We start from the raw sequence: 15354 nt of genomic DNA on the forward strand, positions 1-15354 counted from the left end.
AATCGAGAAAGTCTACAAATAAAACTAATATTCGATTATGCTAAGTAAATAAAATAGTCTAAAATTAACTTTAAACTTTAAGTTTAGTTGGGAGGTAATTTTCGAAATTTTCAATTTTCAAAACCAGGAGACAAGTTTAATTAACATTTCACATCTAGAGAAGCATTGTGAGAAACACTTTGAATTTATACAATATTGAGTTAACACAAGTGTCTGCTAATCCTTAATCAAGATTCAAGTTAAAATTATCCTATTTACCAATTCATTTTTCTTACAAGTAGACAATAAATAGTTTTGCGCCAAGGTTGCAAAAATCATCGAAGTCGAAGTAGATACATGTGTACAAATATGTATATATGCCTCAAATATTTCCATCCCCTTCCAAGCCAAACAATTGATTGCCGATGCTCAGACGCTCGTCGCCCCGCATTTCAATGAACAACTGTCAGCGTCTGGAACCCGGTTCTGAAGGTCTGATGTCTGATGTCAGATGTCTTCGACGGACGTCCATTCATGCAGTGAGATTCATCGACAAATTAGTTGACTCTTGTGTTTTTCTCTCTTTTTTTTGCAAACCTTGCCGATTTTTATGAGGCACAACAACATCGTATATCGTATTTAATATTTGTTATCCGTTTTCGGAGCCAAATAATTTGTAGTGCCAACTTATTTTGCCCATTCAATTGTTTATTTCGCATTCGGGTCATCAAGGGTCGTTCCAACCATTCGTGAAGTTAACTAGCTGTGCGCGGTTAAACTTTACAAGCTACCCTCGAGCACATTCCGTACACTTGTCAGGATTTTTGTTTGTTACATATTTTCGCACATATGAGTGAACCCGAACTGTAATTGTCAACAAAAGGCGAATGCCAGTTAAGTTTTCCGTATACATTTTCTGTCATGTCATCAATAATGGATTTCAGATGAACAAGAAACTCCAATGAAGATTTAGGTCAACAAAGGGGCAGCAGTGGCAGGAGAAGTGAGAGCAAAGACAAACACTACTCAACGCATTTCAAATCCCTTCACACAAAATCCGACTTTAACAACCCTTGTTTGAAGGGCACACAATAGAAAATCTACATTTAAATGCGCCACCAAATACAGCAGATTTTTTAATATTTTTATGCAAAAAAAAAAACGGAGATCAAAACCCATACTTTGCCCCTCTGCCAAACAGGAAAACTCCACCCCTTGGCACAATCAAAGCTCAAAGGAATTGTCAGCGTGCAAAGCTCTTTTGCACCTTGGCAGAACTCCGACTTTGTTTTGCCAGCATCAATGGCAACCGCAATCCACGTCACGTGGGGATTGTCGCCACCGACGCATGCATTATAGACATATATGTACGTCGTATATTTATGATTAGGGGATGCATTGGATAAATTGGGGGTGGAGTTCGGGCTGAGAATATACAATACATACCTAATTCCGGACACTGTAGACTTTGAAGCTAGTCCGTTTGCAGGAAACGCCAAAGGGTAGTGGAATCATCATCCTTCTTTTCCGCATAAATTTTGGAATTATTGAAATTTATTGTTGAATTGCGTGTAAGGCATGGGGAAAGGGTGGGGATTCTGTGCCTGTGGTTAATGCGCCCATTTGAAAGGAAGCAATTCATCACTCCACTCACTGATGACCTTGATTGTTCCATAATCGCATATTAAGTCAGCATTTTGTGTATTGTTATAAGCACTATTCAGAAAAAAGAAAAACCAAAATATATGTGGCAAAATCGTTCTGCATAAGCAAAGACGTTAGATTTTAAAAATTGCATTTCAAATCAGTTTTTTCACCACACACAAAACGCCCTCTATCGTGATTCGAGCTCTGCACTGTTAACATTTCTAAATAACAGTTACTAAACAGCTGTTAAATTGCGCTTATACAGCCAGTCGCCTGTTTTTCAACTCATGTGCAGTTTAGTAATCATTTTTTATAAATGTGTTGCCTTCAAATGCATTTATTAAGCAATTACATATTTAGATTTCCTTAGAAAAATTGATAACAACGTTTATTGGGCACTTGTCCAGAGCAGATTTGTGCGCGTTGCTTAACAGCAAATGTTAAATTCTTGGGGTGACCACAGCTCCCATGGAAAACCACTCAGCGAGAAGAAGAAGCAGAAGCGGAGCAAAAAGTGAGCGGAAGGTGGAAATTTCCACAAAACAAAAATAGCCAACAAATTCGCACAGAATGCACAAAAGTGCGCCACCTTGGCATTGTAATGCAACTTTAGCTGCCACGCAAGCAGCAGCTGCAGCAACAACCTCGCACGGAAGCTGTAATGCTGGTAACCGAATAGCGACAACAACAACAACAACAAATCTGGTGATAAGATCCGAAAAGTGCGCAGCATCTTTATCATCAACTGCTACAGCAGCAGCCACCCCCGCCTCCCACACTTCGCCCCGCATACAATGGCTACTGCTAATCGTAGTGTTGACACTGCAATTGCAGTTGCAACTGCCGCATGCAACGGCAACGCACATCAGCGGCGAATTCCACACGGCGGACTTCTTTCAGTTCCTCGCAAAGTTCGGTTTCCAGAAGGCTGATCCGCCCGCGCCGCGCAGCCTCCCATCCTATGGCTATATCTATGGCAATGTGACGTCACGGGACGTATACAGTGCACCCGTCACGCTCGTCGTCCTCGACAAGTCGACGTTCGTCGACTTCTACAGCAATCGTAGCTATCGTGACCGGGAGATTGCCTGTTCTCGTATGTTCTCGCACCTGCAGCACATCGTCTACGATCCCGACTGCAATCCCCAAGGCAAACGCGACTTTCTGCGTCGTGTGCCCTGCCCAGCGGGCCAGCTGTGCGTCGACGAGGATGCGCCCTCGAATGTTATCGGCGGACATCAGTTCACCTATGTCATTGACCTGGAGGGGGAGCCACGGTAAGTGGCACACACAGTTATCAGCTGCCTATCACTTAACTGATAAGCCATTAAACAATACATTTACTGATGAGTTCATAAACAATAAGCGGAAACGCAGACTTCAGTCTGATATTTCGCTACTTGAGATTTTGATTTGTTTGCACTGTATAATCTCTTAAGCACAATTGAACAATCGAATTATGAATAACTTTTTCGCTTGTCCTTTTAGCTTCTGGTATGTGGCACTGGTGGCCTGTTATCGCAATCGCAGCACCTGCGCCTGGCACGCCCACGAGCAGCTGGCACGGCTGAGCAATCGGAGCAGCAGCCTGCTGGCCACGCTGCAGTATGACATCAATCTGGTGAATGTGCATCCAAACAATTCGGTGGCACATCCGCTGACCTTTCAGTATCCGTACGATCAGCAAAATCTGCTCGAAATGTATTTGATTTTCATGCTGGTCTACATTGTGTTGCTGCCCATGCAGATCTATGCGGTGCGTCACCAGAAGCATCCAGTGACCAAACTATTCACGCTCAGTCTGCTCAGTGAGTTTGTGAGTCTGGCTCTGATCACAGCCCATCTCATCCGCTATGCAGCGAATGGTGAGGGTGAGCCGAATATGCAAGCTGCCGGTGATGTGCTGGACATACTCAGTCGCACCACATTTATGCTGATCCTACTGCTGCTGGCCAAGGGTTGGGCAGTGACCCGGCAGCAAATCAGTCGCACCGGCTGGATCATATTGATGTCAATTTGGGTGCCATACTGTGCGTTCCATGTGTTTCTCTACATTTGGGATCGGGTAAGTTGAAGTGCCAGCCAAGAGAATATATATATGATTTATAAATGTTTTGCCTTTTGCAGACGGAGGTGGATATTATATCAGACAGTGATGAATACCAATCCTGGCCCGGCTGGATTGTTTTAATTTTGCGGTAGATATATTAATTTAATCCTTATATCTGACTCTAATTTAATCAATTTCTGAGCAGCACCTCGTTTATGATGTGGTTTTTGTACGAGCTGCGCAATACAATGAAGTATGAGCATTCGAGCAAGAAGCTGGACTTTTTATTGCACTTGGGTGCGTCCAGTTTGGTGTGGTTCATCTACTTGCCGATTGTCGCAATTGTTGCGCTGCAAGTGAGTCCCATGTGGCGCTACAAACTGCTGCAGGGCATCACCAATTCCGCTGATTGCATGGCCTACTGTGTCATGACCGGACTGCTGTGGCCCAATCGTGCCGGGCAATATCTTCTGTTAGCGGGCACCAAATATGCAGGTGAGTCCAACTAACAGTCGAGTCAAGTGTTTGCCCTTCACTATATGACTATATTTTTAATTACTACTCTCTCAGGCATGGATGAGCTGGACGAGTTCAATGAGGCGCCACATATAGTGAGGGAGCGAGAGCGTCGTCTCAATTCGCCACCGGATGATGTATCGATTGGTACAAACAGCGGTGGACGCGGCATGGTTCTGTCCACAAGCATACCACATTCGCTCAATGGCGATTTGCTGGAGGCAGAAGATTTGGATGCCGAATTACTTACGGATCTGAACAAGAATAGTCATATTGTGGCATAGTCGGTTGTGGCGAATCAGAGATTACAATTATATACAAATATATAATCAACGGCAACAACGGGTTAATTACTAAGCTTAGTAGTCAAAATGTGCTAAAATGAAGAAACGGCAAGAATGTTAATCATACTACAACACACCCATATACCACACATACATCCACATATATATATATATATATATATATATATATTATATTTACTTACATATATAAAATAGATATAATCCATATAGTTTTTAGCCGCCTACAACGAAGTTAGTGAGAGTGCAAAGTGCAGCAAAGATAAAGATTGTTGTGTGATTTATCTAATATATGCTTATATTTAAATTAGATTTTGTTCGACGAGATAAGTTAACTTAGAAAAGTACGCATAGATTGGCAAACAAAACGCTTGAGAATTATTTCATTGTGGTACCCAATAAGTTTACAATTTTTAGAAGATTTAAGCTCCCCCACACACACACACACACACACACATTATCATTCAAAGCAAAAACAAACAAACAAAACAAAAAAGATTTTTTGATAAGAATTAAACATGAAGCAGCTGTAGTGAAGTTTAATATTAAGTACAAGAAAAGAAAATTGCATACAAAACCAAATTCGAAGTGAATGCGAAATAAATCAAATCAATCATTTTTAACCTATGAGTATATATTTATATATTGGTCATAATTCTTATTGAAATGATGAAAAATTAGTCAATCATAATATGTGCGCTACTTGCACAGATTATCCTTAATGCAGCTTTTTGTATAGGCTTCACAAATATTGCCTCGATCCTTGATGCTACCGGGCAAGCTATCCGATCTCTGCTGTGCCCTATGCCCTAAGGGACTACAAGGATTTTTCATTGGAGTTACTGCCTGCTGCAACTGCTCGGAACATTCCTCGTCACATTCTTCGCTTACCTCGTCATCGGGCAACCAAGGATAATCTTTTGTATCCACTGCCTGCTCACATTCCCCAGCATAGTCGACAAACGAGCGAGGAAAATCGGTTGAAGACAATTCCTGCTGATGCTGCTGCTGCTGCTGCTGCTGCTGCTGCTGCTGCTGTTCAGAGCGTTCGTCTCCAGCCTTGTTGCTAGCAATGGCCATTTGCTGCGTGGTCGTTGGAAAACCCACTTGTGTGGTTTCAACGCGCACGGCATCATCTATGGCCTTCCTTATGAGGCGCACCGTTTCCGGTTTAAAAAACAAAATATTGAATTTTTGGTCGCTATTACTCGGAAAACTTTTATCAGATTGCTCAATCATGTGGATAATGGCAATCTTCGACTCCGGAGATAGCAGATAGTAGCGTTGCTGAATGGCCAGACGTTCCTCTTCGCTTGCAAAATGCTGCTGCGAATCGTCTGTCTCCTCATCGGAGTCGCTCAGAATCGTCTGGGAGCAGAGCTCTTCACTGATCACTTGAGCATTGGCGAACATCGGCAGCAGTATCTTACTGTATGTCGGCTTAGCCGTTCTGTAATGCAGGCGTGCTCGGACCATATCCTTTTTGAGGCAAATGCTCGTATTGTCGAGAGCATCGATCAGACTATCCTCCCAATTGAACTCTGGCTTCGAGCATTGCAGCTCTCGTTCCTCAGTTCTGTACCCATTAGCCGGAGTGTCCATCTCGTCCTCCACATTGCGCTGAATGAATGTTTTCTGGATGCAATTTGCCTGATCCTGACACTGCTTAAGCAAGCTTGCAAGTTGTGTATCAAAGTCGTCCAGCGATCCGATGTTATTCTCGCTCAAATCTTCACACAAAGCCAACCACTTTTTGTGAAAGAAATGCTGAGCATCCGATTCGAGCTGCACTGTGTCATCCTCAAGAGCGAGTAACCGTTGATTGCACTGACGCTTGCATACGGACTTCTCGCACCTACCCTTGGTGGAGAGTACCTCCTCACCACCCGGAAGTTTGGCGAGCACATTCTGCAAAAATGTTTCCAGTCTCTGACAGTTCCGATAGACGTGTGCATCTGGTCGATTGAAGGTGTAACAATTGTAGATGATTAATTTGACATCGTCAATTAGTTCATCCACCGTTTGATAGTATCTATTGTCCAGCCTCTGTATAATGGTGCCCAAATCCATTGGCCTCTTTATTACGTTATAGTAGGTGGGCACATTCAGCAGCTCCGTGTCCACAGGTTTCATGAAGTCAATGGCGAACTGCTGTTGCTGCAATTCCCTCAGGAAATACTTCTTGATGTAATGCATCTTGTTAGTGTAGCGACCAACCTTGCCACATAATGGCATCACATCCGGTTGCACTCGCCTTACAGTCGAATGCCTCAGCGGAAATCCTCTCGAATAGGCCTGTACAAAAAAAGCAAATATAATTTCGGAAAATCCAAAAAAAAAAAAACAGATAAAAATTTATTTATAAAGCAATTGTCAATAAAAGACAAATCGCAAAACCGTGCGATTTATCGGCACTAACTCACCATCGCGATTGGTGTCCAAAAAGTTCTCAGACGATGCAATTCGATGCTTCATTGAGTGACAGCAAAATAAAGGTTTCACATACGAGTATTTTATGGAATACGTGTACTTTTATTTTTGATATTTTTAAAAACGTATACACAAATACTCAAATATTTATCGGGGTCTGATATATTTTTTTTCTCATTTTTTGGGTTTTTTTTTGCTTTGTTTTGTATATTTATATAAAGTATGCTGTTTATTTTTATTCATATTTGGGCTAAAATCGACGAATAAACTCGTAAAATATTTCATTTTTATGTTGGATATTGCACACTTTCCTAATTTGCGGCTGCAGTTGCACAGTACTATTCAAACTGCATCGGCGGCAACTCTAAATACATGCCAATAAACATATCATATTTATATATATATATTTATACATTTAAGTATTTCTAAACACATTGACGGCTTTTGCATTGCATAAATTGGCACTATGCGCTAAACGAACTGTAAATAAGTCCATACAGTAAATATCGTTCGCACTGAGAATTATTTCAAAGTTAATTTCTAATCCAAATTTAACAAATAGTTTTTACTATCCCAGTGCAAATGTTTCAAATTCTTTTGGCATACAATCATACAAAAATGTTATGGAACTAAAATTAAACAACAGTGGAGGGCATACACATATAGATATATATATATATATATATATATATATATATAGTAAAGTTTAAAACAATTATTTAAAGAATTTGTACTTAACACGAATGGAGCAAAACAAAATGTAAATAATATACATAATATTTGGCTAAAAGCTGCGCATTTAGCTTATGTTTAAAATATGTGCTGTGCTCAAACGAGCTGCAATTGATCAATTTTTGAATTCATTGCGTTAATTGCAGCTGGTTTCAGCACAGACTGAGATGGCAAAGTAAGTTACAGTTAGAACGGATGGCATAAAACTGGCATTGGGGTTGCTTCCCCCATATACATATACATATATAACATCTGGACACTTTATGTGTATTTTATCTTCTTTTTTTTTCATTTTTGGCTAAGCATGCGAGTATTCTTGTATGTAATTGATTATTCTGTGTCGTCTACAATAGCATGTAGGAATGATCCCGTTCCAGGCGCGACTTGGCACGCATTTGGATATTGCCAATGGGATCCGAGGGCGGTGGTATGCCATTAATCTGATGTGTGGGCTCCTTGTAGAAGAACTCGGTGCGTCCGCACTTGTACCCATAAAACACCGAGTCATGCGAACTATAAAAATCATCGAGTTCAATTCACATATCATAATTGGCAGCTATTTCGAAGACTTACCGCAGTATTAAGTCGGTGAGCTGGCCGCTTGGCTGCTGCATATCGCAGTGCATGCTCTCGAGTGTGCTCAGCTCGAGCGGATTCCATGGCCCGTTGCGCTGCAGTGCATCCCACTTGGCATCTATGCACATGAAGCTATAGTTGCTGCCATCGCGCTTATCGCCCTCCACATTCACATTCAGTGTTTGATTCAACTGCGATTCCATGTGCGGAAATTTCGCCACGCAAATGTCGAACTGCCGAAGGGAAGCAAAAGATTAGAGACAGTTTCTAGAGGATTCAAATTGCTCACGATGGCTTACCATCTTTTGCACAATGGGCTGCTGAAAACAGGCACCCTCCTCCATGAGCAGCAGCAACGTCATATTCTGCTGTCCGCACACATAGAGCTCTGTGCGCTGCAGTCCATCCACCGGTGCAGAGGCAATGGGTGGTGGCGGAGCACTGAATGCAGCTAGTGCATCGACAGCATCCTCGCAATTTAGAGATCTGCGACGTGGAAACACCTTGCTGCTGGTCAACGGTGTCTGAATCTCAATGGGTGTCGCCTCGTTCAGCGCCAGCACTGAAAGCTTGGCCATCAGTGGTGTTAGGGGAACTCCACTTCCACCATTACGACTACGCTGACCAACAGTGGTGTCCACATTGTCACCGGCTGACTTTAATGGCAGACACATGGAGCGTTTGTCCAGCGGCGTCTTGACAGTTGCTATATTCAAATTGCGATCTGCAGCTTCTGCTGAGGTTGCTGCCTGCTGTCGCATGTGTTCGTCCAGCTTTTGGATCTCCATGTTGAACTCCTGGAATTCGGCAACTAGCGCCGCCAGTTCAGCATCCTGTGCGGCCTGCTCGCTGGCAGCGCCCCACAGCTTACGGTACTGTTCGAGGAACTGCTGGAAAAGGCTGCGCGAGATCTGCTGACCGTTGGCATTGAAAACCGGATAGGTGGGATCGCTAATGGTGCGCGAACTGATCCGCTCCTCGCTCTCTATATAGTCCGGCGAGGATTCGCTGCTGGCGCCGACAATCCCGTTACCGGTGCCGGTGCCATTGCGATTCACATCCGTCTTGAAGCCGTCTGTGATGTGGCCCAACTTTTTTGATATGGCACGCAGTGCATCCTGTAAATCCGCCGACGATTTGCGACGCGTCAGCTGCTTATGCGGATTACTGATAAAGTTCTGAAAGAACTTCTCCACATCCAGCTTGAGAGAGTTGCGACGAGACGACGATGACGCCATCGCCGGCTTGCCATTCGAGTTGTGTGCATCGGCTTCCTGATCCTCGGGATTGGCGCATATAGACATGACACTTGCTACCGGCAGCACCTTATTCTCTGTCATGGGAGTGTTACAGACACTCGTACGTCCAATGAACTCCGGATACGAGTCGGTCTCATCGAAGTTAATCGAAGCAATGCCCGATTCCGGCAGATCCTTGCTATGCAGACTCTTCAAGCGGAGAGGCAAATGAGTTGGCCGCATCGACTTTGGCCGCGCCGTCGGCAGCTCCACCTTGCCCGGCGTATCCGTCGTCGTCGCATGCTCTTCCTCGGGTATATGGGTAAAGATCAGCGACTTGTCACGCTTTAGCTTCCGCTTGGCATATTGAAATGGCAGCGAACTTTGTCCCAGCTGCGTTGTTGTCGTCTGAAGATTCTGTGCCCGCTGCGCCTCGGCGGCCAATTTGCGATACTGCTGATGATCCACATAAACCACCAGCATCTGCACGCCATTGGGAATGTGAAACTGTTGCATGTTTAGCTGCTCGGCGGTGGTGCGCACATGTCGTGGATCTGTCAGCACCAATTGCTTGGTCACCACATCGCCCAGCTGGGAGGCAACCACTCTGAAAGAAAGTCGACAAAGATCAGCTTGATTTCAACAGATTTGTTTACTCTGGCGACTTACTTGTTGTGATAGAGTATGGCGCCGCCAAGTATGCCCTTTGTTTGCTGGCAGCTTTGCAGCGTCTGTATGGCCTCCAGATAGATGTGACTGGCGGTCTGTGGTTTGAAACGGTAGTTAACATTTAATACTTTCATGCGCGATCGCATTCAATGCACTCTCACCTTGGGCATGCGCAGCTTGGGCACATTCTGGAATGTGTTACCGTTGCGCTGCAGCATCGGCAGATATGTCTCGAATATGTGATATAGTTTCTCGCTGAGATTACGACTGTGCTGCTGGGCGGGCTGTGCATACTGATCGTGCAGCGACTGCAAGTCGCGATGGAAGAACTTAAGGAGTGAGCTCAAGAGATTCGCACGATGTTCCAGCAGCTGATCAGCAATATTTCGATCTGTGCCCACAGCCTATAGGAAAACAGAATCAATCATAACTGCAATAAAGATGATTTGTCAGCTTAGCCAACTTACCAAAACGAAACGTCCAAATTCCTTGAGCACAAATTTACCATTCTGCAGAGCCAGAATGCGAGGCTTGAAGAAGCAGTCCTTGAGGAAATACGATGTGCCCATCAGCTGGCCACAGAGTGCCACCTTTTGGGTGTCCGACACCCAGCTGGGATGAAAGTACAGCACAGCGGCAATCGGATCATCAGCTTCGTCCTGCAGACACTCCGTGTCATACACAAACACAATCATCGTCTCTCTGTCAAAAAAGAAAAACAATTTGAGAACGCATTAATTATAACATCATTTACAGTTTTAGAGGCATTGCCAGAGAGAGCCACCTGTCGAGCATTTGACGTCGCAGCTGTTGCAGCTTCTGTTGTCGTTGCTGCTGCTGCGGCTGCCAGCGTTTATGGTTCGGCTTGCGCCACTCTTTGAACATTTCGGAAGAGGGTAAACTGATTCTAGTCTAGCAATTATTGGCTATAGTTAAAGTGAAAAGAAGCATCGTGGCGGCTTATCGCTTCCCTAAATTTGCCGCGTTGATAACTCAGTCAACAGTCAACTGAACTGAAATGCCAGCTGTCTGGCTGATAAATAAATACACACCTATGATATGAGGTGTCGAACAGCAGCGCAGCATTGTTTCAAAATTTGCTCACGCTTCGAGCGGTGCATGGTCGTCGGGGGGATGCGAAGGCGACGCGAGGTGAAATCGCCACTTATTACGACGTTGATTTAGCAGAGCAGCGCAGCGCAGCGTAACGCTTCAGCTAATATCACTTTACGCAGTCAAATCAAGCGTTAACAGTTTGAATGTCATCTGAGCAGCGCCAATTGCTATCGATAACAGAGAAATTAAGTGAAGTGCTCACAGAGCGCTGCAATATCGATTGTCGGCAGAGTAAGAGTAAGAGCGACAGAGAGCGGGAGAGGCTTAATCAAATTACCTTCAATTCGCAAACTAAAATGTAGTGTGTGTGTGTGCGTGTGCGTAAATTCGGCTTCAACATATATAGCAACGGTTAAATTAGTAGCACAACTTTGCAGTTTATTCGATTAAACACTGTTTACATATACATTTAACCGGCACTCGATTTTAAAAACGCAGGACTTAGTTCAACTACATAAATCGGCCCTCCTTTATCGGTTTTAGTTTCGGCAAATTTATACTTGGCCACATATCCATTGGGCCCCGCCTCGTAGATGACCACAAGCTTCCCCTTCTCAAACTGCTGAATGAGTACACCCTTCACCTCCAGGATGCCGGGTGCAATCTCCTTGACAATCTCCTCTCGCAAACTCTTCTTATCTGGAGGCCGAATGCTGTGCGAGCAAGAGAGTCACTTTAATTAATCCTGAATCTAAGAGTTGAACTGAGGATTACCTTATTATATACTGATTATTGCCCGGCTCAAGTTGAAAGCCATTTGCGTTGTTGATGCGCGGCACAAGCGTTGCGGGAGTCACAAGCACAAAGTTGGCGAACAGCACAAGAATCCACTAAAGATTTACGTATAGTTTTTAATTGGACTCATTCAACGTATTTTTTTAACTCACCGGCTTCAACATTGTTTTCGTTTTGATTTTTAGCAGGTTTGCAACTAGAAATGCCTCATTGGCAACTGACTTTGTGAGTGTGCCAACTTCACATATTTAAAAGACGGTGATTGGAAACAAGTTTTGAATCGACTGATAACTGGTATGACACAATAACAAAACAAGCACTAGAATTCTTATTGGAAAGTGATGACGACTAGGATTCTGCCGGCGAACCGTTATTAAGATCAATAACTGACTTAATTCAATTTAAATTTATTCACACCAAAACAGAAACCATTAATTGCTTACAAGCATTATTTGTAAAACAAAAACATTGACACGTGATAACTAACCGTGGGAATGCTGCCGGCTTTATTTGACAATGTCAAGCACGTAATTATCTCTAAAGGTGATTACTACCAATGCCAAGTTTGATACCGATAACAGTTCAAAGAGCGATTGGGAAGTTTAATATGATTAGATTTAATTTGTAAGATAAAATGTACTTTCAATGTTAGAATCAATTTGAAATTCGACATCGACACACAGCATCTTTGCTAGTTTAATTAGTAAGGCATACTTTTAGGAATAAAGATGGGCAGTGTAAATATCACTAATTATTAATTTATTTAATTGAACACTATTTACATATAAATTTAACCAGCTGTTGACTTTAGAACTGTTGCACTAAGTGCAAATTGAAACATGGGCTCTTCTTTTTTGCCTGCACCCTTATAGATATACTTGGCCACATATCCATTGGGCCCCGCCTCGTAGATGACCACAAGATTGCCCTGGTTCTCGAAATGCTGATTGAGTGCACCCCTCACCTCCAGGATGCCGGGTGCAATCTCCTTGACAGTCTCCTCCCGCGAACTCTTCCCATCTGGATGCCGAATGCTGTGCGAGCAAGAGTCACTTAAATTAATCCGGGATCTAAGAGTTGAACTGAGGATTACCTTAATGTATACTGATCATTTCCCGGCTTCAGTTGGAAGCCATTTGCGTTGCTGATGCGCGGCACAAGCGTTGCGGGAGTCACAAGCACAAAGTTGGCGAACAGCACAAGAACCCACTAAACATTTACGTATAGTATTTAATTGGAATCATTCAACATATTTCTCTAACTCACCGCTTTCAACATTAGTTTTCTTTTGATTTTTAGTAGATTTGTACCTAGAGAACCCTCATTAGCAACTGAGTTTGTCAGAGTGCTAGCTTCGTATTTTTAAAAGACCAAAAATTGGTGCTCAAAACCAGTTTTGAATCGATCGATGACTGGTGTGATTTAACAAAGAAAATACTAGTATTCAAATGGGAAACCATTGACAACAATGCATCCTCCCAGCGAGCCGTTATTAAAAGTAATAACTGAATTAGTTGTCTTGGCAAATTCACACAAAAAGAAATAATTAATCGCTTACTAGCATGGTTTGTTAAACATTGACACGTGATGACTAACCTTGGGATTTATTTATATTTACCAACGTCAAGTTCATAATTATCTCTCAAAGTAATTACTACCGATGACAAGGTTTCGTAAGATTTTGAGGTGTACGCAGCTATACAGCATTTACAATTTGCAATGAAACTTCAGAGATTAGAATCGTCATTGAGTTTTAATTTTAGATCATTATTTATTTTAGCAACTTTTTTTTATTATCTTCGGATTTGAAAAACCTATACAAGTAGCAACTTTAGCAAAACAAACAAACAAAACAAGAAACTTCGAACTTCTTTAAACTGGAATTCGTTTTCGCATTTTAGCGGGAACATTGTACTCAGCCAGCTGCTGCCTTAAGAATTGATGCGGGCAGACTCTGTGGTGTGATAGATCCGGAATCGAGTGTTCCATACTGATACTTGGCAACATAACCATTGCGATCTGCTTTATAGGTGACATGCAGTTTCCCATTATTATCAGGGTAAAATTGATAGAGTCGCCCATTCACCTGGAGCTCGTCGAGTGAAATCTCCTGCACGGTCTCCACACGCGTGGCTTCATTCAGCAGCACGCTATGCGATCAAACGAAATTTTCAAGGTCAGGATGATTTTGAAGGCAAACCTTCTTTATTAAGGGAAACCTACTCTAGTTCATAACGGTCATCGTGCGGTTCCAGCTTCCAGCCAAATTGATTTTCATCCTCTACACTGATACGCGGCACAAAAATGGCAGGCGCCGCCAATGCCAAGTTGACAAATAGAAGGACTAGCAACTGTTTACAAATGAAGAGATAATCACTGATCTTGTTAACCGAAAACAAACTTACCGCTTTAAACATTGTCAGGCAAGTCACAAAAGCAACTAACTTATACAAACTAAGGTTATTTTTGTTAACGCCAATATTGTATCAAGACAAACTAGTTTTAGGTTCCACAAATGATTACATCAAAAGAGATATTTTATTTATAACATGTGGAACCTGTTCGATAAAAGTATTTCCTAACCAATAGTTATGTTAAGTACTGTGGGTGCTCACTAAATGGAATTTCCAACTATTCGGAATGATTACACAAAAAAATCACAATTATTTTTTACATTTCTTTAATCACTTTTTCCAACAAGTTTTATATACGAGGAGCATCTATCAGCAGTTTAAATTCAACATTATAAATCAAAGATGCAGTTTTTTTTTCTCATGTTTTAATTTTTATCTCCTTTTACTACAAGTTTACACAAGAACACAACTCTTGTACCACTGTGTCATACAAAGGAGGAGCATTTATACTGATATACATATTGCATATGCTTATCAGCAGTTTATTGTTAGGCTTCACTTTGATAGCGAGTCGTTTGTTCGTGTGTGTGTGTGTGCGTGTGTGTAAAGGCTGCAACTCAAAACAAACACAATAAAATACCCTCACATACACCCACGATACATGGACATACAAATACACACGTACACCCACGCACACGCACACACAGACGAAATACCTGCATACAGGGATCCAAGCAGGAAAAATTAACGGCAGTTGTACATAATTTTTATGTTTTCGTTAAATAATTGTATGCACTTACTTTGTTGCCATTTTGGGTACGATGTTTTTGTATTTGTTGTCAATTTTTTGCACTTTATTGATTAGAATTCTTCATTTTAATGTAAATAACTTTACACCTCCCATTATCGGTGTTATTCTGCGGGGGTGACTGAGCCGCTAATATCGATACATCGCATCATATACAATGTGACCATATATTTTGTAGTTAGTTGAAGGCATGCCAACTTTG

At 42.4% G+C, this 15354-nt stretch overlaps 5 protein-coding genes across 7 annotated transcripts; 1 reads left to right on the forward strand and 4 right to left on the reverse strand.

Moving 5' to 3' along the window:
* The first annotated feature begins 2118 nt into the window (after window positions 1–2118).
* On the forward strand, window positions 2119–5117 carry LOC6561280. Its single transcript, XM_001985992.3, has 5 exons — window positions 2119–2903; window positions 3115–3691; window positions 3754–3824; window positions 3882–4171; window positions 4247–5117. Exons 1-5 carry the CDS (start codon window positions 2197–2199, stop codon window positions 4474–4476), a joined length of 1875 nt encoding a protein of 624 aa, XP_001986028.1. The 5' UTR covers window positions 2119–2196; the 3' UTR covers window positions 4477–5117.
* Window positions 5118–5121: 4 nt separating this feature from the next.
* On the reverse strand, window positions 5122–6988 carry LOC6561281 (bromodomain testis-specific protein). The gene is made up of 2 exons (XM_001985993.2): window positions 6918–6988; window positions 5122–6789 (listed from the first exon to the last, which is right to left on the reverse strand). The coding sequence occupies exons 1-2, from the start codon at window positions 6918–6920 to the stop codon at window positions 5194–5196; spliced, it is 1599 nt and encodes a 532-aa protein (XP_001986029.1). The 5' UTR covers window positions 6921–6988; the 3' UTR covers window positions 5122–5193.
* A 670-nt stretch (window positions 6989–7658) lies between these two features.
* Window positions 7659–15260, reverse strand: LOC6561191. Of its 3 annotated transcripts, none has more exons than XM_032735368.2 (7): window positions 15145–15260; window positions 10607–10841; window positions 10301–10543; window positions 10140–10234; window positions 8532–10077; window positions 8230–8465; window positions 7659–8169 (listed from the first exon to the last, which is right to left on the reverse strand). In XM_032735368.2, the coding sequence occupies exons 1-7, from the start codon at window positions 15153–15155 to the stop codon at window positions 8001–8003; spliced, it is 2535 nt and encodes an 844-aa protein (XP_032591259.1). In that variant the 5' UTR covers window positions 15156–15260; the 3' UTR covers window positions 7659–8000. The 3 variants fall into 3 exon arrangements, with proteins under 3 accessions (XP_032591259.1, XP_032591260.1, XP_001986030.1); XM_032735369.2 differs by lacking the exon at window positions 15145–15260 and adding an exon at window positions 11192–11287; XM_001985994.3 differs by lacking the exon at window positions 15145–15260 and adding an exon at window positions 10924–11144.
* On the reverse strand, window positions 12733–13378 carry LOC6559681. Its single transcript, XM_001985996.2, has 3 exons — window positions 13257–13378; window positions 13084–13199; window positions 12733–13024 (listed from the first exon to the last, which is right to left on the reverse strand). The coding sequence occupies exons 1-3, from the start codon at window positions 13266–13268 to the stop codon at window positions 12781–12783; spliced, it is 372 nt and encodes a 123-aa protein (XP_001986032.1). The 5' UTR covers window positions 13269–13378; the 3' UTR covers window positions 12733–12780.
* Window positions 13739–14422, reverse strand: LOC6559682. Its single transcript, XM_032735371.1, has 2 exons — window positions 14214–14422; window positions 13739–14140 (listed from the first exon to the last, which is right to left on the reverse strand). Exons 1-2 carry the CDS (start codon window positions 14405–14407, stop codon window positions 13906–13908), a joined length of 429 nt encoding a protein of 142 aa, XP_032591262.1. The 5' UTR covers window positions 14408–14422; the 3' UTR covers window positions 13739–13905.
* Window positions 15261–15354: the final 94 nt, after the last annotated feature.

This window comes from Drosophila grimshawi, unplaced genomic scaffold, assembly GCF_018153295.1.
Source record: "Drosophila grimshawi isolate 15287-2541.00 unplaced genomic scaffold, ASM1815329v1 contig_1367, whole genome shotgun sequence".
Classification (NCBI taxonomy): Eukaryota; Metazoa; Arthropoda; class Insecta; order Diptera; family Drosophilidae; genus Drosophila; species Drosophila grimshawi.

Coding starts and splice junctions, on each gene's coding strand:
- LOC6561280 (XM_001985992.3), top strand. CDS start 2,197: ATGCACAAAAGTGCGCCACCTTGGCATTGTAATGCAACTTTAGCTGCC. Junction 2,904..3,114: donor GACCTGGAGGGGGAGCCACG/GTAAGTGGCACA, acceptor TTGTCCTTTTAG/CTTCTGGTATGTGGCACTGG. Junction 3,825..3,881: donor TGGATTGTTTTAATTTTGCG/GTAGATATATTA, acceptor ATTTCTGAGCAG/CACCTCGTTTATGATGTGGT.
- LOC6561191 (XM_001985994.3), bottom strand. CDS start 11,024: ATGTTCAAAGAGTGGCGCAAGCCGAACCATAAACGCTGGCAGCCGCAG. Junction 10,842..10,923: donor CGACGTCAAATGCTCGACAG/GTGGCTCTCTCT, acceptor CTTTTTTGACAG/AGAGACGATGATTGTGTTTG. Junction 10,235..10,300: donor CCAAGCTGCGCATGCCCAAG/GTGAGAGTGCAT, acceptor TTCAAACCACAG/ACCGCCAGTCACATCTATCT.
- LOC6559681 (XM_001985996.2), bottom strand. Junction 13,025..13,083: donor AATGATCAGTATACATTAAG/GTAATCCTCAGT, acceptor TTGCTCGCACAG/CATTCGGCATCCAGATGGGA.
- LOC6559682 (XM_032735371.1), bottom strand. CDS start 14,407: ATGTTTAAAGCGGTAAGTTTGTTTTCGGTTAACAAGATCAGTGATTAT. Junction 14,141..14,213: donor GATGACCGTTATGAACTAGA/GTAGGTTTCCCT, acceptor TTGATCGCATAG/CGTGCTGCTGAATGAAGCCA.